Below are 25599 nucleotides of genomic sequence, written 5' to 3' on the forward strand. Positions count from 1 at the left end.
TTAATTTACCAAAACTATCCTTTCCCATTAAATTCTAAATTTCATCCTTATAGTGTTTGTGAAGTGTAGTTTTAGTATATATAGTTTTGTATTTGTTACTGTAGAAAAATTAGTATATATAGTTTTGTATTTGCTACGTAGAAAAATTATTTGGATATCTCTTTTGCTAATTCGTTATTTAAGTCTACACATTTATAAATTTCACTATTTTTTTCGAAAAATACGTGAAAAATATGTTATTAATACAACTTCAAAATTAAAAAAGTGACAGTATTTGTTTTAAAAGTAGAAATATTTTACTATTGAACAAATAAAAGAGTATATCGACAAAAAAAAAATAGGTATAAAATACATTTTATATTGAAAAAATATTTTAAAAGACAAAACTTTCTATACTATTTTGAATTATTTCTTTTCTAGTCAAATAAAATATAATTGCCAAACAAGCTATAAATAATTTAATTATGTTATTTGTATTTTTCTTTAGAGTACTAAATCAACCAAACAATAAAAATGTTTCATTTTAATTTTAGTGAAAGAAAGAACGGTTAGTAATATTTCCTTTTTCTTTTTCTTATTTCTTTCTTTCTTTTTTGGAAAAAATTAACAAAGAGTTGAGTGGGCCGGTCAGATCCAAACTTCAAACGAATCCTATTGGTGCGGGCCGTCTGGGCCTTCCTAATTTAAGTCAATGGACTAAGCCCAAATTCATAATAGGAATTGAGCTCTGCTTGGGCCTTCAACAATAGACAGAGGTAAAGTAGGAAATTGTACGTAAAGGTCATACCACTTCTCTTTGTTTAACTCAGGGCCAACAACAAGATATGAAGTTTAGTTTGGAAAAAATAGCAAAAACAAAAAAATTACTTATACAAATGGCAAAATAGAAAAACAAATAATACAAATTGTCAAAAACAACCCCCTTTAAAATTCAAATAAACTACTTGAAGAAGTTGTCGCTACGTCGAAATCCACCACCACGACAATCCTGATATGATATGCGAACTTTCATTCCATGATTCACGCTTGACAACCAGTTATGTTTGGAAACTGTTATAAAAAAGTTTGACTTTCTTAGTACAACATTTTCGATATCAAATAAACACAAAGGACAAATGACATACCGTTTGAAGTCTTCATAATTGATTTCAAATCATGATCGATCTTAAACACTTTGAAAACTTGAATGCTCAAATTTGTAAGACTTAATAAGAAACTATTTGATTCACCATTTCTTTTTATTTTCAATTAACATACACTCAAATTCTTAAGAACTTTCCTTTTTCCTATTTAATTACCAACAAAACATGAAAGTTTAATTTCATATAAGAAAGTCCAAAATCAAGGGTGGTTTGCCCTTGATTATAGAAGCTAATTGAGGATGAACTTTATTTTCTCAAGTACATTACTTATTTTTTAAGATTTGTTTACCTTTTATTTAACTAGAATTTAAAATTATCTAAACATATATTTGGTTTGGGTGATATTATTTTTTAAAATGACTTCTTATTCCTTATCACATTATTAATTTTTGTATATACTTTGAATATTCTGGATGTATTCTTCGCTTTATCAACTTCGCAACAACAGCCTATTTAGCACAAGAACTTTATCGATACTCTCCCCCTTTTACTGTCATTTATGTAGATTTGGATAATTCCACTGACTCTAAATTTTGTGGAATTTGAGCAGACATGTAGGTTTGGGTGTTCGATAATTTCATCATTGAACCTCTGATCTTCCTCAACGGCTTTCGAGACTGATAAGAATGGTCTGAGCTGATGAATATGCTGTGTACTTGGGTGGCTTTTTCTATTAGGTCGCTTTATTAATGAAAGTGTTCTTCAATTTCATTTTGTTCTTTATTCAGTTATCTGTTCGAACTGTTTATATACTTTATACATAAATTGTTTGTCATATTCAACTGCAATTTAGATTGTACATGTAAACATTCTGTTTAGAGCGTACAATTATTGTGTTTGATATACTTAAAAAAAAAAAAAAAAACCTTAAATGAGTTATCATATTTCTTAATAATTTCTACTTTTAACCAGTTTGTACTTTACTAATTTAATTCCAATTAGAAAACCACCTTTTAATTGCACAATTAATCATTGCAAATTACATAACCTATAACCTATATAAAACCTTCTTATCGATTAGAAAGTTAATTTATAAAATGTTTAATCAACAAAATTTGTAATCATTTCTATTTAGGTATAATTTATTTTTTGCCCTGAATACCAGGTCTCTACAATATTATTTTTCTAAAAGATTAATTAAATTGTTTATGATGTTGAATCAAATTCGGTTGTTTTATTCATCATAAAAGTAGGTCTTTCACAATAAATACATCTACTAATTTATGTTGCTTCAACTAGTCTACCTTTCCTTAAAATAAGAATTTTCCAAAAGATGTTTACTAAATTCTAAAGAATAACGTTGACAATATATAAATCTGGTATAAAGTTGAAGCCTGATCACCTTCATCACAGTTTAATCACCCATTTTTTAATCTGATTTAGAAAAGGAGATTGCCTTGCCCCATAAACCCAACAGTTAGACGTCAAGATGAAAACAGCAATAAGAGACAATTTGTAGGCCGGGACGTTTTTTGGCTGACGATGTAAACATAAAGGGTGTTTGAATACTGTTAGATGAAAAATTTATAATTTCTTTCGTGTATGCACATTATAGAATTCTCTTTCAAATAATGTATTTTTAAAAATTAATACAAAAAATAAGATTCTTTGAAAACTATTCAAAATTAGAGACGCCAAATCGTATCCTCCGTTTAGGGTGATAATGATAATTAAAAATTAGTTTCTAAGTTGAAGCTTTCTTGACAAAACCACAAAAGTTATCGGTAGACCCAACGGACCCACAAATCATCGATGCATACGACAGCAAAACAATGATGTCGTAGAAAAAGATAATAATAATTGAAAATTTGTAACTTAATTTTGGATTCTTATTAATTTCAATTTAAACTATATAAATCAATGTTAATTAATTACTTAAATATTCAATTTTTTTTCAAGTATGATAGTTTTTTACAAAAAAGAAATTAGATCCTTAGAGTTCAAAAGAAAAATACACTTATTTAAAATTCAATACATAATTAAAACATATCGCAATTTGCAATTTAAGATTCATTAGACTGGGATTATATTAAAATCTTGAATGAGAAACTAAAATAAAATTTGCTAAATATAATTAATTTCGAAAAAGAATTATAAACATACAAAATTTTATAATAAAATATAATAATAAAATATAATAATAAAAACACAATAATAATAACAATAATCAATCGAATAATTTTTAAATTCGTAAAAATGTACACAACTTCCATACAATTCTTCCACTTCAAAAGCCACCTATTCTATTTTTTTCAATAATTTTAAAAATCACATATTTCTAAAATTACCCCGCATATTATGATTACGTTTATAATTAAATGATATTTATATTGCTTCTTATCTAGTTAGCCCTAAAAAATATTAACCTAACCCTCCCCAACTTCCTATGTAATTTGAGGAGTGAATACCGAATATGTCAGTTTTATACATTCCAATATGGCACCAACATGCGCTCAAACCAAAACAAAAAAAAAAAAGAAGGCGAGCGCTTTTAAGACAAGGAAGCTACACATAAGGGAGGCAACCCTTAGAGAAAAATGTCACCATCAATCCCAAGCAAAGTTTCATAGATTCACACAGCTTAGGGAGAAGAAAACCCCTTCTGCTCATAACAAACCTGAGAAAAATGATGAAAATCCAATGAAGTACAAGATGAAAACAAAGGAAAGCAACACAAACAATTTGTTTCAGACATAACAAGCTCGCAGCATGAAGCTCTCAAGCCTAAAATAGGCGAGTACTTTTAGCAAGGAGTTGCGGAAGAAGCAACCATTGAAAACCGGGTCATCATCAACAACAAAAAAAAACAATTGATTGACAAATCAAAAACTACATAGAACACTCAGACATCCAAGGATTAGGGAGCCTAGGGAGAAGAGAGCCCCTTCCGCTCAAAACAAACCTGAGAAAATTGACGAAAATTCAATGAAGCACAGGATGAAAACAAAGGAAAGCAAAACGTACTAATTGTTTCAGACATTACAAGTTTGCAGCATGAAGCTCTCAAGCCTAAAAAAAGGCGAGTACTTTAAGACAGGAGCTGCGGAAGAAGCAACCATTGAAAACCGGGTCATCATCAACAACAACAAAAACAATAGCTGACAAAAATCAAAAACTATATTGAAAACTCAGACATCCAAGGAAGGATTAAAACAGCATTAGCTCTCAAGCCTGGCGAAGGCGAAAGCTCTTAGGCGGCCACTGCGAATGTTTTGAGAAACAAGCCTTAAAAATGTCATCATTGTTTTCAAAACGAAACATTTGGAAATGGGGTTCAAAGATAGACATAGAACATACACAACATTAACAATCAAAGCACAACGAAAAAGGAGACTTAAGATAAGTCATGAACAGATCCAACAGTTCCATGATTCTCCAATGGAAATGGGAAATCAGAATTTATAAGTTAAGAACAGACTGAACAATCTTGTGGTACTCGAACAGAAAACGGAAAACAGATTATATCATCTAATGAATATCAACGTAAACAAGTGACGGGAGGGTTCGTAAACTAAGCATGAATCATGAAGAAAGATTAAGATAATAAAGAACATAGAAGAAGAATCGTTAATCAGAGTCTCAGACATCCAAGGAAGGATAAAACAGCAGAAGCTCTCAAGCCTGGCGAAGGCGAAAGCTCTCAGGCGGCCACTGCGAATGTTTTGAGAAACAAGCCTAAAACTTTATCATCATAGACTCATTGCCAAATCCATCATCCTAATCAACCGAATCTAGAGAGATAAACACCATGAAATGATATAATATTCAAGAAAAGATCAAATCATAATGGGAAGAAGAAAAAAAAAAGAAAGAGAACCAAAATGTAAGAAAATCTAAATGCATAAACTTCATTAAGGAAGCAAATGCCAGAATCTCTTCTCTCAAAGATCGATGTCGGCAACGTACAGCGCTGAAAACGCTACGGAAAGATTAAGCGCATCAGAGACTCTAATTTATTGCCTAACGATTGAAAAAGAAACACAAATAATGAAATAAAATTGAGAAAGAAAAGAAACAAGTAGAAGGCCTCAGAACGTAAAGATTGATTGTGTACTCCATCGAAATGCATCTCAGATGGTACGGACAAATTTTCTACATCATCGGCCAGAGGAGAACATCAGAATCAGAAATTAGAAGAAGACTAAGAACTCAAACCCTAAAAAGTAAAAACAATGGTGGAAAGATCTAATAGATAGAGAGTGTAGAGAACTGCTGAGGCTGGGGATTTGACAGAAAGAAAGGATGGGAAGGAGTTTAAGTAGAAGATTTTTGGAAACCCTAGAACAAGTGAAATTACTACAGCACCCTCTTTCGCATTTGGGCGTTTAATTTTTGTTGGGATTATTTAGCGATACCATACACTTATTTCGTCTCCGACTCAACTCAATGTAATTCTATGTTTTTATCGCTAAACAAAGACTTCTTTAGTGTATTTTGTATTGACTTTTTATTTTTTTAACTTGTTTCATTTTAAAAAAAGAAAAATGCTTAGTTGCCGTAGTTTACAACATTGTCCAAGTTTTTGCACATATTGCATGTTTGATGATGTTTTAATAGATTTATCAATTAATTAAATAACTTTTGAAATTAGTTTTAAATATTGTCTCGATGTATCCTACTAATAACCCTTGTCTTTTTTAAGATATATCAATGTTTCTTGAAATTTGATCACAAAGCTTGATAATTAGGGATGAGTACTTAGAGATCTTTGGGTCATGTACGCCTAGATAGTATGAAGTTCATTCTTCGTTGATATGAGGTGAAGATTAATAGAGTAGCGGCTATGTGATTTGTACTTGAGAGTATTTCATCGATCAATCTATTAAATATTCTAGTTGAATTTGATTGTTTGGAAGTAGTTGAACTGTGGAATTATGCGACAATTCACATTTCTGAAGTGTATTTCTTTATTGATGAGGTAAAAGCCAACAACAATTAAATGGGAATTGTCTCATTCTCTCATGTTCGTTGCAATCAAATTGTGTTGGTTCACTGATAAGTGCATGCAACTCTAAAGAAATGTGAATTTTCAATTCTTTAAACTCCTTGTCTCAAATGGTTCACCAATCATCCGGTGTGTTATGGTGTAGGATCTTTCAACTTGTTTGGTTTTATTGTTTGTAAGGTAATTTATTCTAAACAAAATAAATTATATTTGTATTTGTATAGGTACATACTACTTTTTATGATGGATGGTATTCTGAGACCTATATTAAATTTGAAGTTATTGTTTTAATATTAAGTTCTGTTATTCTCTTGTTGGAAATGTTTTGTTATTTTTCACTTGCGAATTTTTGGCTATGTTGAAATTTATGTCATAAAACTCTTAGGGCCCGTTTGGGGTTAGGGTTGGGACTGTGGGCTTAGGTTAGCCCAACCCTAACCCCCGTTTGGGCCGAAGGTTAAGGAAACCAGTTTCCTTAACCCATTTTCGTCTGCCGCTTCCAACGTCGGTTCGCGTTTTTCCCCTTTTCGTTAATCCGGTTTCGTCGTTCCCCTCAATCCGTCTTTCATTTTCGCATTGAAACCGTGTTAAATCTTCTCCTCAACCCTTCTTCATCGAAAATATTTTCGTTTTTCTCTTCTCTCTCATCTCCCTCAAGGAATTGACTTCGTGTTGTTTCGTTTCGTCTTCTCCCTCAATGAATCGAGGGTTTCTGTTCGTTGTGTGTTCTCTGCTCTATATCGTTTTGTTTCGTCTTCATCCTTTAATCCATTTCCTTCGTTTTGTTTCGTCTTCTCCATTTGTTTCATCTCCCTCAAGGAATCAACTGCGTGTTGTTTTCTTTCGTCTTCTCCCTCAACGAATCGAGGGTTTCTGTTCGTTCTGTGTTCTCCGCTCCATTTCGTTTTGTTTCGTCTTCATCCTTTAATCCATTTCGTTCGTTCTGTCGTCTTCTCCCTCAACCATCCTAACCCGCACTTTCTGTTTCGTCTTCATCCTTTAATCCATTATGCCGTTGCGTTTTCGCGATGAAATCCGATTTCGTTACGCCGAATCTCTCTCTGCATCTCTCTCATCCGTCTCTCTCACTCCCGAAAGGATTTCTGTGTTTGTTGAAGCCGACTGTTCAACGTCGTTGGCTCCGAACACGATTTCCTTTTAGAATCTAGGGTTTTGGCTCCTTCTTTACTCCTTGCCGCTCGCGGTTCCATTATGCGACCGAGTGTTTCGCTTGGCATTTGGTGATTCCTCCACTGATAAGACAGAAACTTCACTCTGCTATTGGATGCCGATGGAGCTTGGTAGGGAGGTATTGGAGTTTTAAATCCACTTTTTTTAAGCCGATGATGAGTTCCAATTTTGAATTGAAACTGATTTCTTTTGGAATGTATGTATTTCTTTGCATTTTGTTGTGTCTTCTGTCTTATTTGTTTACATTTTGCGGCCATGTGTTCTGTATTATTGCGGCCATGTCTTATGTGTTATTGTTTTACCTTTGGCGGCCATATCTTCTGTATTATTGCGCCCATGTCTTCTGTGTTGTTGCTTTACCTTCTCCGGCCATGTATTCTGTATTATTGCGCTCATGTCTTCTGTGTTATTGCTTTACCTTCTCCGACCATGTGTTCTGTATTATTGCGCTCATGTCTTCTGTGTTATTGCTTTACCTTTTCCGGCCATGTGTTCTGTATTGTTGTCATGTCTTTTCTGTTATTGCTTTAGCTTTTCCGACCATGTGTTACAATTCTTCTATTCTTTTCTTACAAATTTTGTTACAATTCTTCTATTTTTTTTTACAATTCTTCTATTCTTGTATTCTTTTCTTACATATTATTTTCTTACAAATTTTGTTACATTTCTTTTATTCTTATCTCTCTGTTTGTTACATTCTTCTATTATTTTCATAGTGTATTGGTCTTCCTTTCTGTATACCTTCCAGTGTTGTCTCTTCCATCTGTTTTTATTGTATGGTTTTGACATACTATTTTCTTACAAATTTTGTTACAATTCTTCTATTCTTATCTCTCTGTATTGTTACATTCTTCATTTATTTTCATACTGTATTGGTCTTCCTTTCTGTATACCTTCCAGTGTTGTCTCTTCCATCTGTTTTTAGTGTATGGTTTTGGTATAGCTTTCAGTATATAGGCTTTGACTCTTTGGACTTTGCTATGCTTTATGTCAGTTGTAGCAGAAAGATTCCTTGTCTTTTATTGATAGATAGGTTGCAGTCCATTACTTTGGTCTTTATTTTTTGGTTTAGCTCCATTAAAGTCCTCTCAACTTGCCCCATCTTTCCCCTATATATAACAATGTTTCCTCTTTTCATTCACTGCATTATTGTCTCTCTTTGTATCCTATCTCTGGTTCTAACTTATCTTTTGTAAGTTATCTTTTTCTTTTTCTCTGTTTGCTGATTCTTCATTTGTGTTAGCATATATGTTTTAATTTCCCTTTTCCTATATGTTTCTGTTCTCCTTTTCGTATATGTTTATGTCCTCCTTTTCTTTTAAGTTGCTATCCTCCTTTTCTCTTATGTTTTTGTGATCTTTTTCCTATACCTTTCTATCCTTTATTTTTTTCATCTGTAACTATGATGGAATTTCATTCATTATTTTGAATGGAATAAAAACTCTGAGGCTATGAATTTAAAAATAAACTTCTTGTTTCGGTTTCCCCATTCAATGTTCATTTCGGGTAAGATTTGTCGTCACAAAAGGTATGTATATGTAATACTTTTTTTTCATACCTTCTATATTGTGTGTTATGTACAAACATTAACCATTTTGTTTGTCTTATGTAGGATGTCGCGATTCACGAGTTTACTATTTGAAGAGGTACTATTGTAATGGTCGTTTGTAGGCTTTCTATACTGTATTTTTTCTTATTTATTTTTTTCGGTTTTGTATAATTTTATAATGAACATTTTGTTTCGGTTTATAATATGTATATAGAACATTTTTTTTAATTTTGTTAAATATTGTATCTTATTAACTTCCTCTTTTTTAACTATTTTTTTTGTATATAGTAAGAACAATTTGTATTTACAAAATATGCAATTAATTAACAACATTTACTATTTAACAAAAATTGAATTAATTGTCCAATTAAATATTAACAAAAATTGGTATTAACTATCAAACTAATTAACAACAATTCGTAATTTAAAAAATATAAAATCTTTTCTACTACCTAATAAGTACATTTAACAATGTTTTTTATAAGTAGAAAGTTTTAACTTTATTACCAATAATTTTTAGTAATATAAATAATTTTACTAATGTTATTGATTTTTGAAAACAAGTGTTTAATTCGGTAAAAATATGATAATAAATTTGCATATCAAAAACTTTTTTACAAATACTGTTTTTCAATATGATAATAAATTTGCATATCAATTTTTTAGTAATAGTGTTTTTCAATATGATCATAGATTTGCATATCAACAACCCTTCCCTAATAGTGTTTTTTGAATATCATCATAAATTTCCATATGAACAAGTTTTTACTAATAGTGTTTTTTCAATATAATCACAAATTTTGATACTAATTAAATTATATTAAGGGAATACACATTTCATAAACTTCGAAAATATGTCTTTAAGTACTATTGTTCGGTTTTTTTAAATACTATCGTCTCAAGTACGTACGTTATGTATCATGGAAATATTTAATTACATGCCTTCCATTTTCAACTTCTTTAATTTTATGTATCATTTTCAATGTTCTAGTCACTCATAATCTACTTTTTTTGTTCTATGTTTATGGTTTTAGTAAATAGGGATATTACTAAGTTTATGGATCTTTTCACAATATATATCGATATTGTACTAATTCACTTAGTACATGTTTTTTAGGAAACTGTACATACATTGTAATGGATGAACAAACACTTATTGGAGTCCTAACTGCATTCACGTTGGCCCAACGTCAGATTTTACTAACGTTGGAGCTATTAATGAACAACAATAAGCGTCTCCCCCATACACCGCCCGATACACGCCATAGAATTAGGGAGTTTGCTTACTTTCGCATGATACACGAGTCAGATCTTGTGTGTCGGCAGAGCACGCGAATGGATAGACGAACATTCACAATTCTATGCCATTTACTTAGAAATGTGGCTGGTCTTTCGTCGACTGAGATTGTCGATGTTGAGGAAATGGTAGCAATGTTCTTGCACGTCCTCGCTCATGACGCGAAGAACTGCGTCATCCAACGGGAATTTGTACGGTCCGGTGAGACAGTATCTTGACAATTTAACATCGTATTGTTGGCTGTTCTTCGACTGTACGAAGAGTTGATAAAGAGACCTGTTTCGGTAATAAGTAACTGCAATGTTAACGTTGGAAGTGTTTCGAGGTGGGCATCATAGAAGTTCACTATATTTCACCTTTACGTACGTTGCACTTATTTCAACGTGTTTATTTCAACCTGCAGAATTGTTTTGGCGCGTTAGACGGGACGTACATAAAGGTCAACAACCCCGCAGGAGATCGGCCTACATTCAGAACGCGTAAGGGGAAAATTGCCACAAACGTTCTAGGGGTGTGTGACACGAAAGGGGATTTCGTTTATGTCCTCGTCGGTTGGGAAGGATCCGCAGCAGACTCGCGGATCCTACGTGATGCCCTTTTCACGAGAAAATGGACTACAAGTGCCAAAGGGTATATCTTCTTTATAATAAAACATCGCCGCTTCCTACTTACCTATTTAAAGGTCATAAACAAATCATTTAATAACAGGATATTATTATCTGTGCGATGCGGGATATCCAAACGCGGAGGGGTTTCTCGTCCCGTACAGAGGCCAGTGGTACCATTTGCAAGAGTGGCGTGGTGCTGCAAATGCGCCAACAAATGCAAAGGAGTACTTCAACATGAAGCGCTCCTCGACAAGGAATGTTATTGAGTGCGCGTTCGGTGTTCTCAAGGGTCGTTGGGCCATTCTTTGTGGAAAGTCGTACTATCCCCTACAAGTTCAGTGTCGCACCATTCTAACATGTGCCTTGCTTCACAATTTGATCAACAGGGAAATGACATATTGCAAGGACGTTGACGACGAGGACGAGGGGGACTCCACGTACGCGACGACCACCGCTTCAGAAGACATTCAGTACATTGAGACAATAAACGAGTGGTCTCAGTGGCGCGACGACCTAGCCGAATCGATGTTCACCGATTGGCAGTTGCGTAACGCTTAGCTAAGACAGTTTTACATTACAAGTTTTTTATTGTAAGGTTGCAATTCTATCATGTCTAAAATGTACTATAAAAAGTAATATGGGGTGTTGCATATAAAATGTACGCGTGCGATGAATTTGTGTCATGCCTATTTTTTTTTACTGTTCAATTGTGAAATTACTTACGTACTCCATGTATTTTTTCTAATTTCTCATTCTCAGTATGTCAACCTCAAATCGTGCCCCGAGACATGTCTGGACGAAGGAGGAGGATTGCACTCTTGTGGAATGTTTAATGGAAATGGTGTGAATGGGGGGATGAAAATCAGATAATGGTACGTTCCGCCCAGGTTACCTTGCGCAGTTGGTACGCATGATGGCGGAGAAACTACCTGGATGTCAGGTCCGAGCAACAACTGTAATTGATTGTAGAATTAAGACACTTAAGCGAACATTCCAGGCCATTGCCGAAATGCAGGGCCCAGCGTGCAGTGGCTTTGGGTGAAACGATGAAGAGAAATGTATCATTGCGAAGAAGGAATTATTTGATAATTGGGTTAGGGTATGAAAAATAATTTAAACGTCACACAACGTTCACAATGTACATTTAGTTAACAATTTTTCAATCAGTACTCATACGTGATATTTTTTTTGCCCGCAGTCGCATCCTGCAGCGAAGGGACTCCTGAACAAACCATTCCTGTATTACGACGAACTTACATATGTATTCGGTCGCGATAGGGCGATCGATCGGTTCGCTGAGACATTTGCGGACGTCGGGTCTAACGAGCCTGTGGCGGATATGACAGATTTGATATGAGGGATGGAAACGAGGACTTCCCGCCCGTGTACAGCCAGGGAATTGACCTCTCGCAGGACGATGTACGTGCATCCCGACCTTCTCGCGCCTCAGAGGGTAGGACTGGATCGAGTGGATCCAAGAGGAAGAGGGAAAGTCAGCGAGACTTCGATGTTGAAGCGATACATCTGGCGCTCGACCAAACAAACGAGCAACTCAAGCAAATTGCAGAGTGGCCTGCACGCAACCTTGCAAATGACAACCATGTGCGCATGGAATTTTTCTGCATATTGCGTGAGATGCCAGAACTTATGAGTTTGGATAGGGCGTTATTGCAAAGGCATCTTTTGTCTCGTATGGACGACCTTCGGGGTTTCGTACTCATGCCTGAGGATGAGAGGGAGGGATTTTGTAGAGTCCTCCTACGAGACATAGAGAGATAGTTTATGTTTCTACGGACCTGGGTTGCTTATTATTTCCTTACATTTTTTTTTTGTCTATAATGATGACTATTTATGCATTTCCTATTGTAAAGAACTTATTTTCATCCTTGCTAATGTTTATTTTAAATTAAGAAAAATAGTCACAATTTCCCAAAAGCGTTATAACGGCTATTTATATAGGTTTAAAATAGGAGGACATCGCTATCGCCGATTAGAAATATTCAATAATTTTTTTGTCTTTCTAAAAAATGAATTATAATAAATTTCTCACAATATGTTCAGAAATTGATTTTAATTTGGGCAATTGTATGTACTAATTTAATAACATTACACATACAACAAATTATTTGCAATAAGACGGATTTGAGGGTTTCGTAAAAAGTATGCAATAATTTTTTTTATCATATTTACAATTTAATTTAAAAAAATATTATACCACATGAAAAAAGTTATTAACCCAACCCATTTAACAATTTCCCCAAATAAAATTTATCATAAAATCCACATAAACCTACCCACCTAACCCTTCCCCCAAACACATTTTATCATAAAATTCCCATAAAACTACCCAACTAACCCTTCACTCAAGCACATTTTATCATAAAATCCCCATTAAACTACCCACCTAACCCTTCTCCCAAACACATTTTATCATAAAATCCTCATTAATTCTTCCCACCTAACCCTTCCCCCAAACACATATTATCATAAAACTACATTTTTAAACTCTTCCCCCAAACAAGGGTTATGATAAAACTAGGTTTAACTTAACACTAGTTTTATCTTAACACTAACCCTTCCCTAAATCAACCCTTCCCCCAAACGCACCCTTAGTTTGTAATCATATTTTATTCAATAAAGTCGTTATTGAAACATTGAATACTATAATTTTAAATCAAATAAACTAAAGTCCCAAAGTTATTTTAACTAAACTTGAACTTTATGTAAAAACGTAAACATGGATCAAGTTCGCGTGTATAGCATAAATAGTCTATAGTATATGAATAAAGGTTGGGCGCCTTATTTAAAAAAACTATGCATGCAGCCTACTTTGTAGTTAGCACAAAACGAGGTGATCCTAAATCATTCATGTAAAGACATGAAAGTTAGGGTATCCTACGTAAAGAGTTTACGTAAGACTGAACCATGATGTTTAAAACTGACTATCTTGATTATTGATGACATAAGTAATTTAATCTTAATCATAAGCTAACTATTAACTCCTGTTCACATGAGATTATTCTTAGATTTGCGTAGGTGAGGGCAGCTTTTTTTAGCGCTGGCCCAATAAACCTTTTATTTGAGAGGTAAGACTGGTTGAATAGCTTAGGACATAGGGTGCAAGACGGAACTCACACCTACCCGCTTTAGGGTTAATAGATAGGTTGTTTTCTTAAGAACTGAATCCAAGCATTGAATAAGGGGCCTTACCTTCTCATTGGCCCGATAGGGGTTCAATTTATAGGTTAGACCTTAAACCAATTGTTCACTAGTGGATCAGTGGACTTAAGGAGCAATACGTAGTATCGGGGGTAAAACGATATTTTGACCTAGTCGAGCTTACAGACAACATGTGAATGATTAACTTATTTATTATGGTTATATCGAATGGACGCAAAATATGTTTATAGTGACAGGAGTGCAACTACGAGACTTTAGTGGAATGACCCGTTAGTTAACAAATGTTGATTAACTCGTTATAAAAGAGTTCAGCCAGTTAATCTTGGATCATTTGAGCTCATGATCTATAGGTTCATTAGGTTCTCTTGCTATCTCATATGGAATAAACTTAGAACAGTATGATGGAATGAATCGAATTGGAAGACAAGAGAGAAACCAACAAGTAGAGGTGTTAAAAAATTAGTTTAAAACTGATCCAATTGACAAACCCAACCAAAACCTAACCGAAATTGAATGCATGCGGTTCGATTTGGCTTGTGTTAAATTTAAACCGATTCTTATGCGGTCTTGTTCGATTTAAGAATTTATACTAATTCTAAAACTGAACCGAATCGCTTTATTTTTTAATATATAATTAAATATGTAAGCATAACTTAAGGTAGGGACCAAGTGTAACTTTGTAGGAATTATTTTGATGGATTTTCAAACTGAAATGTTTGAAACTTCTATGTCTTGTACTTAATTACTGTACAAATTAATTTAATATATGTTAGTAACTTTGTAGGACTTTTATTTATATACAATGTTCCTAAAGGATTTCGATTTTAATATTTATACACAAGCGATTTGGTTTCAGTTTGGTTTTATTTATGTATAAGCAGTCTGGTTTCAATTTGGTTTGACATAGATGAGCGATTCAATTCGGTTTCAGATGAGATTTTTTTTTGCATGTTGAGATTCAATGCGGTTTTAGCTTCAAATCGAACCAAACCAAACCGTGAACACCCTACCGACAAATATATGTGATATATCCATCAATTTTCATATTGGATATAGAACATTATGTTTAAATATGATTCAAATATTAAAAATATGAACGCAGATTCATACTCAGAAGCTCGAAAATGATGGAAATAGTCAAAATTGTAAAAAGTCAAAATGTTGATTTTTTTACTTTAAAAATCAAACTTTGACTGTCAATATATTCAAATATAATTTCACTTTTGAGAAAGTGAATACAGATTCATGCTCGAGAGGTTGAAATTAGTCAATCGGACAAAATGATAAAAAGTCAAAATGTTGACTTTTTGTTTGAAGAATCAAAGTTTGGCTTTTGAACAAAAGACCAACATTTTGTTGGACAACTCTAGTGGGCTAAGTATTGTCTTTTGATGAAGACAAAAAATCCACTAAGAAAAGTGGACTTTGAGTTGTTGGACTTTAATGCTGCATACACGTGCATTTTTGCATGTAAATCTATTATAAATAGGGACAAACAACTCATTTGATGGGTCGGAAATTTTGGGCTCTCATAAGAAATTGTTTATTTTTCTTCTTCACTCAAAAAGAAAAGAAAAAAAAAACTATTTCAAGCTCAATTCTTTATTTCTATCTATTTCTCTCTCTCGTTTCCTTCAATGGGTTCCACAACTCGGTTTTGAGTATGGAGGATAGCAGGTTAACCTTAATAGTAATTCAAACAACAATCGAAGCTTTGAATGTAAATATTTTTAAAAACCCTAATTTCAAAGTATTTTTCGAGTTAGGGTTCCATGCTAAGCTAGTGTAATTAGGTAGAATTTTGATCCAGTCATGCATGTTTTATTTCTATCATTTTTTATTTAAGGAAGGAGGGATGTTCTTGAAGTCCAATCTTCAAAAGTTTAGGGATTATTTCAAACCTTAAAAATTTGAAAATTTTAATCTTTAGGATTTGATATTCAAATATTAGGAGTTTCGGTCTTTAGATTTCGGGAGGTCTCCAGCTTTCAATCTCGAGACTCCTGTTTCTAGAGTTTACATTGGAGTTTTAAACATGCTTGGGCATGGTATATTTTCTTATCTCAATTGTACCTAACCCAAATATCAATATCTAGTTGGACCAAGTTAATCAATTCCATCAAACAATCCAAATGAAGACACACAACAATTTCATAATCAACAAATTTATATTTTAATTTCAGTCTTAGACGCAGGTTGATTTTTTAGTCTAAATTTTCATAATTTGTAACTTCATCATTAAGATGTGACAACCATGTTTGATCTAAAACTTTTCATTCAATACAAACAAATAAAAATGACTAAAGTTAAGATTGATTGAAAATAACGACATAAGCGATGGTTACCGAAGGAAATTAGGTGACAGTACACAAATCGTGACGTAGGGAGCAATATAGGCCGTAGATGAAGAAAAGGATTGCATAGATGAGATAGAAAAGGGTTGCATAGATGAGATAGAAAAGGGTTGCATAGATGGGATGGGATGGGATGGTCGACGCCGTCTAAGGAGGAAGGATAGGTGCGCGTGCGACATCATGTCGATTACTAAATTTCAACGATCTATACATAGAATGAAACCAAGATGAATTTAGCATTTTAGCCTCAAATTCATCCACACTATTGTTAAAAAGGAAGTAGAAAAAAGAAAGAAAGAAGAAGCCATAACCCAAAATTTTATACTAAATACTAATCCACTGTCACAAAAAAGAAGAGAAAAAAAGCTAAAAACAAAACTTTCCATTATAGTGTTATTCCTCCAAGTCTTATAGCCTAGTATTTGAGAGAGGGAGAGAGATTTTGGGGGCTAACCCTTTACGCCAGTAATTCTATTGTATTTGTATTTGTTGTTCATAGCCAAAGAAAGTCTTCAAGAACTTGGAGATGGATGAATCAGGCGGAGTTCAAAATCAAGCACCTAATCGTACCTCTAATGGGATTAAAGATTCGAAAGGGAAGTCTTGTAAGGGCTGCCTCTATTACTCTTCACTTCAAAAATCCAAATCTAAGACACCCACTTGCATTGGATTGTCCAAAACTCTCGACCAAGGTACCTCTCCCATTTCTCTCTTCTTCTTTCATGCATCTCTTCAGATTCAATTTGATTAGTGAGTAAATGGTTCAGAATCGTATTCGTTTTCATTTTTTATCATCTGGGTGTTGATTACTTTTTTTATTTTGTTATGTGTTATTGTATATTGTTGTTTTATATCTCTTTTTTTGGGTTCTGCAAAGGCCGCTTCTTGAAATTCAAGGAGCCTGGTCTTCTTTTCCCACATGTCATCGACTCACCTGTGTTTGGTGTTTTCTCTATGATTATGGTGGTTGTGCATAATTCTATAAAACAAGGGAAGCAATTCGGAAGATCTTAAATGTAAGCTAAAGAGTTTCTTTTCTTTTCATGATTGTTGGTGTCAATAAGGATTTCAAGCACCAATTTCCTACTTGGAAGTGGAGAGAATGGAAGTTTAAAGATTGATAGTATAAATGCAAGCGAGGAATGTGTGATTTTGCGATTTTGGTTCTTTCTTGGAAAGGGAACACCATCCTAGGGAACGCCAATGTTTATGCTTGAGTGATTAAGTTCCTAAAAGTAGAACTTGATCTTTTATTTTGGTATTTGCTCTTCCAAATGTCGTTGAAGATGCCTTTTTGTCCTCTCCTTTTTGACAAGGTTTTGGGTGAGGGGGGTCACTGAAATGAGGTCGTTTAGGTCACACTGCCATAAATAGGAGAGCAAATGGATCAAAGAAGCCCCATTTCTGAATATCAAAATCCAGACAGTAGAGAAAACTTTAGATAGGTGAAAGAGGAGGGCAAGTGTGTTATGAATCAAGTTATTAAGAAGCAACCTGTGGATTTGAATGAACAAACAGCAGAGAAAATTTGTGAACATTGTCCTAAGGAGTAGGAATTTTTTGGGATTGAAGCGAGGAATGAACTACACTTGCAGAAGAAGGGCTAAGCATGGTTGCCGGTTGGTGTTGGTACTATGAACACGCAAGAAAAGAAAAGCGTATTAGCTGAACAAAGAGTGGGTAGAAATGAGCTATATTAGTTCACTTAGAAGTTGAAAGTATGAGAGAAAGTAGAAGTACTCACGAAAAAGAAATCAGCAGAATTCCAGCCACTTCCAGAGATATACTGTAGCTGCCATAGAAATGTGATATTTAACCACACAAACATCAAGAAGTCTCTTGTTCTAAATGTTTATCATCATTTCCCTAAGAAGATCTTAATATATGACGTGGGCTTAGTCAAAGTTGCGTAATGCATTTAAACTGGTTTGGACTCTAGTAGATAAACTTAAAAAATGCTACAGAAAAATAAAACCCAGAACATTTGTGGTGTCTATAGCATATCTGGATATGGTAGTTTTGTGAATTCAATTATTGTGGGGATGGAATATTGAGGTGGAAAAAGACCTGGTGATTTTACCACCGCCAATGTGCCTCTTGTTTGGTACAAGACAGTATGATCGAACGAGGTTCTTTGTACCAAATGTTATCTGATTTATTGCCCTTAAGTCAAGATGTATTTTCAATCCAATTTGGTAACAGATTAAAGTGCTATAAATGGCTGGCGGCTAATGAGTCATGCTGGGTGTTGTGGGGATTTGTTGTCAGGGCTAAGTTGTGGGACTGCTGATTAGAAAAAAATCCAAAGTTTGTTAGAAAGAAACCAGCGATTATTTGAAAATAATTTCTCCACTTTTGAGTCTTTTTTTTAGCAATGAACACCTCTTTTCCCTTGGTGGTGTCACAGCAATTTGCAAATTTATTTTGTAATTATCTTTTTATTTTATTTATTTATTTTTATCACAGCAACAAGATTTTTTTTATTATCCTATGTGGTTGATCACTAACAATTCAAAAAGTTTTGGTAATTGGCCTCCTTGGGTGTGGATCCCACCCCCTGCCCTTAGGTTGTTTTCTCTTCTTTGTCTGAATATTCTCCCTGGTTTCTCATTAAAAACAAAAAAGTTCAGAATTTGGATGATTTGGTGTCATAAATATCTCCCTAGTTGCTCTTGCAGCATTGAGTGGACACACTCATGTCATTCATTTGAGTTCACAATCAGTTGTATATCCTAGATCTATTTATATGTTGAATATGATCTTGTAGAGGATCTATCTATTACCGACATTATATCGACTATTGAAAAGTTGTGTAAGACTGTTAGCTTCCCTTCAATATATGTAGTTCTTTTACTTTTTCAAATAACGCCTGTGCTGATATGAAGCATATTAACATCATAATTTTATGGGATATACAGTAATCCTTAATTTTTCTAAGCAGTACCGAAATACATAGTGGGAGAAACTGAGTTGGAAGCTTCAAAAGAGGGGCGCAGTCTTACAGATTTCAAGTATGCTTGCGTTGGTTACTCTGTCTACTTAGAAAAGAAAGATTCATCAAATGATGTGCAGAACAAACAAGCTGAGCTCCCCTTCTGCGTTGGTTTAGAGGTTTGAAATGTCTCAATTTTTCTGTGAGATGAAAAAAATATAAAAAAAATCCTTTCGTTTTATTAGAAGAAATTTAATATTAAGACTTTCTTACTTTATTAATGGTGTTGCCCAATGGTATTTATACACAAGTGAAGAAAGTGAATAGAATGTTAAAATAATAACAAATTTAATAACAACTTCTAACAAACCAACTAAAAAATAAGCTCTTAATTAAACTTCTAATATTCCCCCTCAAGATGGGAAAAAGATGTCCTTAACACCCGTCTTGCTTAATGGAGGGAAAAAATGCTGCTAGAAGAGGTTTAGTAAGTATGTCTGCTAGTTGATTTGACAAGTGAACGGGCAACAACTTTAACGATCCATCCATAACTCTGTCTCGAACAAATTGACAGTCAAGCTTGATGTGTTTAGTCCTTTCATGAAACATAGGGTTATTGACAATATAAATTGCAGCTTGATTATCACAAAAAACAAGAGTCGGGGATGGTACTTGAATTTGAAGTTCATGAAGTAGACTTTGAAGCCATACTACTTCACAATGTTCACATGATATCGTGGCTAATGCACGGTATTCCACCTCTGCTAATGATTGAGAAACAGTCTGCTTTTTCTTGGATTTTCATGATATCAATGAATTTCCAAGGAAGACACAAAATCCTGTGACGGAGTGACGGGTATATCTAAACAAGATCCCCAGTTGGCATCAACAATGTTAGATATTTTATTAAATTTGTCTTCACCATCAACTTAAGCTTTTGAGTTGAATTGGTGATTTGAGAAATCTTGAGTTTTGGACCAAAAAATCCCTTTTCCAGGAGTTCCTTTTATATATCTCAGCGAACAGTTTGAATCATATGAGCTTTAGTTGGTTTTGCCATGAACTGACTGAGTTTTTGGACTGCAGAGATGATGTCTGGTCTTGAAATAGAAAGATAAAGAAGATGGCCAATTACTCTTTGATATCCTGTTTGGTCATGGAGAATATCCTTGTCTGAAGCAACTAACTTTAGTGAAGGGTCCATTGGAGTTGATGTTGGCTTTGCACCTATAAGTCCATCATCTTCAAGTAGGTGCATAGCATAATCTCGGTGATTAAAATAAACCGGAGGAGGATCTAGCCAGTTCAAGACCAAGGAAAAATATAAGAGAGCCCAAATCTTTAAGGCAAAATTTCTCTTTTAGAGCTACTTTTAATTCTTGAATGTGAGTGTCATTAGCTCCGGTTATTATTATGTCTTCGACATAGACTAGGAGAGCTATGAAATCATCACCTTTACCTTTGACAAACAAAGAATAATCATCTTTGGATTGTTGAAATCCCAACGAAACAACAAACATTGAGAATTTGGCAAACCATTGTTTGGAGGCTTGTTTTAAGCCGTAGATTGACTTATAAAGTTCACAAACCATTTCTCCCCCTGAAATGTTGCACATTGCTTGTAGCCTAGAAGCATATCCGTATATACTTCCTCAAAGGGATCTCCATGTAAGAAGGCATTTTTTACATCCAATGTAACTAATGGCCAATGTTTTGAAACAACCATAGTTAACGAAGTCTTAAGTGTGACCATTTTTGCAACTGGAGAGAGTTTCAAAGTAGTCAAGCCCTTCCGGGTGTTTATCCTTTTGTAACAAGACGTGCCTTGTATCTCTCTATGGATCCATCTGCTTTATGTTTGATCTTGTTAATCCATGGGCAACCAACTTTATTCTTACCACTTGGTAATGGCACTATACTCCAAGTTTGATTTGACTCCATTGCTTTTAGTTCAACTCTCATAGCTTGTTGCCAATGTTCATGGATGATAGCTTCATGATAGAAATTAGGTTCTTGTTGAGCTGAGACTTGAAGTGTATAATGATGACAACGCCTGGTATGAAACATATTTGTCAATAGTATATCTTGTTGAGTGTTGTGTTGAAGGATCCATAGTCAGTAGATTGCACTGATGAGCTTCCAAATGTGAGGCAGTTTGTTGAGTCTTGTAGACCTTCTTAATTGGAGATTTTCAACAGGACTTGGCTAAATAGTGGACGGTTGAACTTCTTCATTAACATTTTCACTCGGATCTTGCTGCTGATTATGTGATGATTCACATTGTTCGGGTACAGTATCATGAGCAAATTCTTCACAGTTAGGACGAGAACTATGAGTTCTGTCACTTGTATTAGGTTGATTAGTACTGTCAATTGCATCAGGCTGAGTACTATTAGGATCAGGAACATTACAATCATGAAATGGCTTTGGCAAAGAAAAACCAGGGCGAGGATCAACAGTTGGCTTGTTATGAAAAGGAAAAATCCCTTCATGAAACACATCTCTGGAAATGAAAAACTTTTGCTGCTCAATATCATACAGCTTGTATGCCTTTATGCCCTTATGCCTTGAGGATAGCCAAGAAACATAGAAACAACAGCTCTTGGTTGAAACTTGGAGCGGTTGTGTGACCAAACACTTGTAATGCTTTGTAATTTGGTGCTCTGTTATTCAGCTTCCCAAAAGGGGACTTCCATTGTAACAATTTGGAGGGAGTTCTATTTATCAAATAAACATCTGTTAGTGCACATCCTCCCATAAAAGATAAGGAACTCTAGACTGAAAAAAGAGAGCACGGGTAGTATTTAATATGTTTTGATGCTTTCTTTCTACCACAGAATTTTATTGAGGAGAACTAACACAAGAATATTGATGTATAACTCCCTTTTCTTTGAAAAATTCAGTAAACTGTAGTTCTGGGGCATTGCCAGATCTTACTTGTTCGATTATTCTACCATATTGAGTTTCAATTAGTTTAAAAAACTGTGGTGTAATGAAAGCAACATCAGATCTGCGTTTGAGCATGAAAACCCAAGCGTAACAAGTAGCATCATCCACTATGGTAAGAAAATAAGAGTAACCAGCATTAGTCCTTGTAGGAAAAGGTCCCCAAATATCCATATCTACAAGATCACAAGGATTTGAAGACAGGTTATTATTGGAAGTAAACTGCAATATTTTCTGTTTGGCTAAAGGGAAAATAGTGCATGGAGATTCTTTGCAATCAACAGGCAACTTCAAATGTAAAATATTTGGTAAGGAACCTACACAATCAAAAGATGGTGCCTAGCCTTTGATGCCAAAAGGAAGAATTATTATCAACAAGAGCACATACCGATGAATCTGTAGTAAGAGTGGTTGGAGAATCGAGGATGTACATTCCCATGTAAAAGCTTAGCACTGCTAATCTTCTTCAAAGTGTACTTCTCCCGAATTATGCTAGTGTTGGTGTGAAACTGAACATTTACTGAAAAGTCTCTTGTTATTGCACTCTTGGATAGAATATTGAAGGAGAAATCAGGCACGTAAAAGATCCTTTCATATAGCAGACAATCTGACAGAATCAACACTTTTAACTTCAAAGGACCTATTATTTGGTAGGCTAACTGATGTAGTGCAAGGAACCATGGAAGTAAAATATTCTTTAGAACAAATGTGTGTAGATGCATCAAAATCAACAATCCCATAAGAATTTAAAGAAATAGTACTTGCTATATGAAAGGAGGATCCATTTGAGGATGCAGTCGAGACTGGAGTTGATTAAGGAGATTCTAACATTGCAACGAAGCCTCTGCTGGATTTGTAGTACTATTCATCATTTGGGACAATAGTTATATTTGGATACTGATTTTCATTGGACTGAGTAGTAACAGAGTTCACATTATTGGTGGATGTATTTGGATTTTTGTTACTAGAACGTTGTTGTTTAGACTTGTAGCTTGGTGGATATTCATGGATTTTGTAGCATCTATCAGCAGTGTGTCTTGGAAGATCCTTGGAGCATTCTTTCGTTGAAATCACTCTTTGAGATCGAGCCAGGTGCTCCTTACAGAGTTCACAAATTAAATGCTTGCCGATTTGGCTTAGAGACTGAGTTCAAGATCCAAGAGAAAACAATATTGTCATTCCGGATCCAGAAGAGAGAAGATCACCAGTTGGATGAGGGAGGGATCCGTCAATAAAGCTGAGTTTGTTTTTGACAGATAGTCCAATAACCATCGCTCGGCTCCAAGAAAATATAGGTCTCTTCAGTAAATGGCTCAGTGTCTAGTCACTGGTGTTGTCGTTGTGATGCAGATAATAGGGATTAAGATACCCTTGATTCTGATCAACTGAGAGCTGAGGAGAGAAGCATGAGGACTGGGATTGGGCTTCTTTTGCGTTTTGAATGCAGCTAGAGGAGGATGGATCTTGAAGGAGATCTTCATTAGGCATGGTGGAGGAAATAGCAGTCAAGGTGAAAGAATCGGAAGGTTGAAGACTAGTTGGGAGAAAGTAAAACACCTGATACCATATTAGAAGAAATGTAATAATAAGACTTTCTTACCTTATTGTTGGTCTTGCCTAATGGTATTTACCCACAAGTGAAGAAAGTGAATAAACAGTTAAAATATTAAAAAATTTAATAACAGCTTCTAACAGATTAACTACAAAATAACCTCTTAATTGAACTTCTAATACGTTTCATTTCTTTATGTAGACATGTTTAGCATAAAATATATTTATTTTAAGCTCTCATCTGGATAGGATTGTGTTGCTCAGCTTAATCTCTATAACTAACCTAAAAATTTTCTTTTATTGGAATTGGATGTTTGTTATATATAACGCATGTCTGTGTAAATTAAACTATAGCTCCTGGAACCTGTAAGGTAGGTAACATTAAAATGCTGTTTTAAGCTGAGTTCTTAATCGTATAAATGTGAGATTTGAAATTTCTGTCACCTAAAGAATATTCTTTTATAATTTTATATCTTGACAATAAACATATGCTTGTTAGGTATTGTTGGACAAAAGACCAGCAGAAAATTCTCAAGCTCATATTCATAATAAAACTGAAGGTACTGCAAGTTACCATATAATTTTGTTTGACTACTAATATCTCTCAGTTTTCCAGAAGTACTAATATCCTCCTCATTAGGGTGTAGTGCAAAATTGTGGTAGATAGTTTTTTGCTTTTTTGTGGGGTATTTGTATGGAGAGATTTTAGTATTTGTAGAGAAATTGAGATATCAGGTGAGGAGGTTTAGGAGGTGGCTAGGTTTATTGCCTCGTAGCTAGATGTGACCATTTTGTAATTATGAGCTTTGTCTTGTTCTTTTGGATCAAAGTCTTTTTCATGTTATGGTCGAACTCCTTTTTGTTGTGACTTTTTTTTTTTTGCTGGAGGCGGGGGAGGTGATTTTCGAGGAGTACTACAGCAGAATTTGTAGAGAAATGGAGATATTGGGTGAGGAGGTTTGGGAGGTAGCTAGGTTTAATGCCTCATTGTGGATATTGGTAACGGGATGTGACCCTTTTGTAATTTATGAGCTAGGACTTGTTCTTCTAGGTCATAGTCTTTTGCATGTTCTTACAGTCGGACTCCTTTTTGTTGGAACATTTTTTTGGTATACCGTTTATTCTTTCATCTCTCTTTGTTTTCAAAAGTAATTCCTTTTGCTGGGTAGCAGGAATCCTTATTTTTATTTTTCTTTATTCTTCTATCTTTATATAAACTTCGATTTCAACGTCAATAAACCGATTAAACCCATGTCACACAGATATTAATCTTCAAATTTGATCTTGGTATTCTGCAGATAGCCCTGCCTTTCCACAACCACGCAACTATAAACCATCATACCCGGCTGGAGATGAGTATCTAAACAGGCAAGAACTTTTCAACTCTTTTCATCTTTCGACTGCTAAATACCTTCAAATTTAGTAGCCATTATCAATGTGTCACAAAAGAATTCTAATACCCAAAGAGTGCAATGTCCAGGTTTAAACGAAATGCAGCCCTTGTCGCATCAGGTGTCGCAAGGAATGTGAACAGAGTTTGCAACTATGTAAAAGAGAGTTTGGATGATATCTTATACCCATATCGAAGGCGTCCGAAATGAGGTGGTACCTCCACAGATTGTAGAATAAATATCAGTCATTACAGTATGTAGGTTGAGAATCCAGACGTGGCCCGATCATGTGAAATATCGATAAAATTCTCATCTTTCTTATAAACTGTGTAGAGATGACATCGAGGGAGCACGTCATCATCGTTACTTGGCGCTGTAATGAATAAAGTAATGAATTTAAAGTTTCATGATTTGTTTATGTTTTGATGCAAAGCCATTGCTTTTGCTTGGGAGTCAAAGCTTGGCCTTTGAATCTCAGGATGAGTTTCAAAATGAATATTTATTAGTTTCTAA

General features: G+C 34.4%; 1 protein-coding gene and 3 non-coding genes across 4 annotated transcripts; 1 reads left to right on the forward strand and 3 right to left on the reverse strand.

Moving 5' to 3' along the window:
* Window positions 1-4266: 4266 nt before the first annotated feature.
* Window positions 4267-4389, reverse strand: LOC127144097 (small nucleolar RNA SNORD14). The gene has a single exon (XR_007815720.1). It is a non-coding gene; the product is annotated as a small nucleolar RNA SNORD14 (small nucleolar RNA).
* A 328-nt stretch (window positions 4390-4717) lies between these two features.
* On the reverse strand, window positions 4718-4840 carry LOC127144096 (small nucleolar RNA SNORD14). The gene has a single exon (XR_007815719.1). It is a non-coding gene; the product is annotated as a small nucleolar RNA SNORD14 (small nucleolar RNA).
* A 325-nt stretch (window positions 4841-5165) lies between these two features.
* Window positions 5166-5248, reverse strand: LOC127144087 (small nucleolar RNA snoR117). The gene has a single exon (XR_007815711.1). It is a non-coding gene; the product is annotated as a small nucleolar RNA snoR117 (small nucleolar RNA).
* Window positions 5249-16509: 11261 nt separating this feature from the next.
* On the forward strand, window positions 16510-25504 carry LOC103499721 (uncharacterized). The gene is made up of 5 exons (XM_008462794.3): window positions 16510-16958; window positions 19208-19377; window positions 24195-24255; window positions 24994-25063; window positions 25176-25504. Exons 1-5 carry the CDS (start codon window positions 16793-16795, stop codon window positions 25294-25296), a joined length of 588 nt encoding a protein of 195 aa, XP_008461016.1. The 5' UTR covers window positions 16510-16792; the 3' UTR covers window positions 25297-25504.
* Window positions 25505-25599: the final 95 nt, after the last annotated feature.

This window comes from Cucumis melo, chromosome 11 (assembly GCF_025177605.1).
Source record: "Cucumis melo cultivar AY chromosome 11, USDA_Cmelo_AY_1.0, whole genome shotgun sequence".
In the NCBI taxonomy this organism is placed as follows: Eukaryota; Viridiplantae; Streptophyta; class Magnoliopsida; order Cucurbitales; family Cucurbitaceae; genus Cucumis; species Cucumis melo.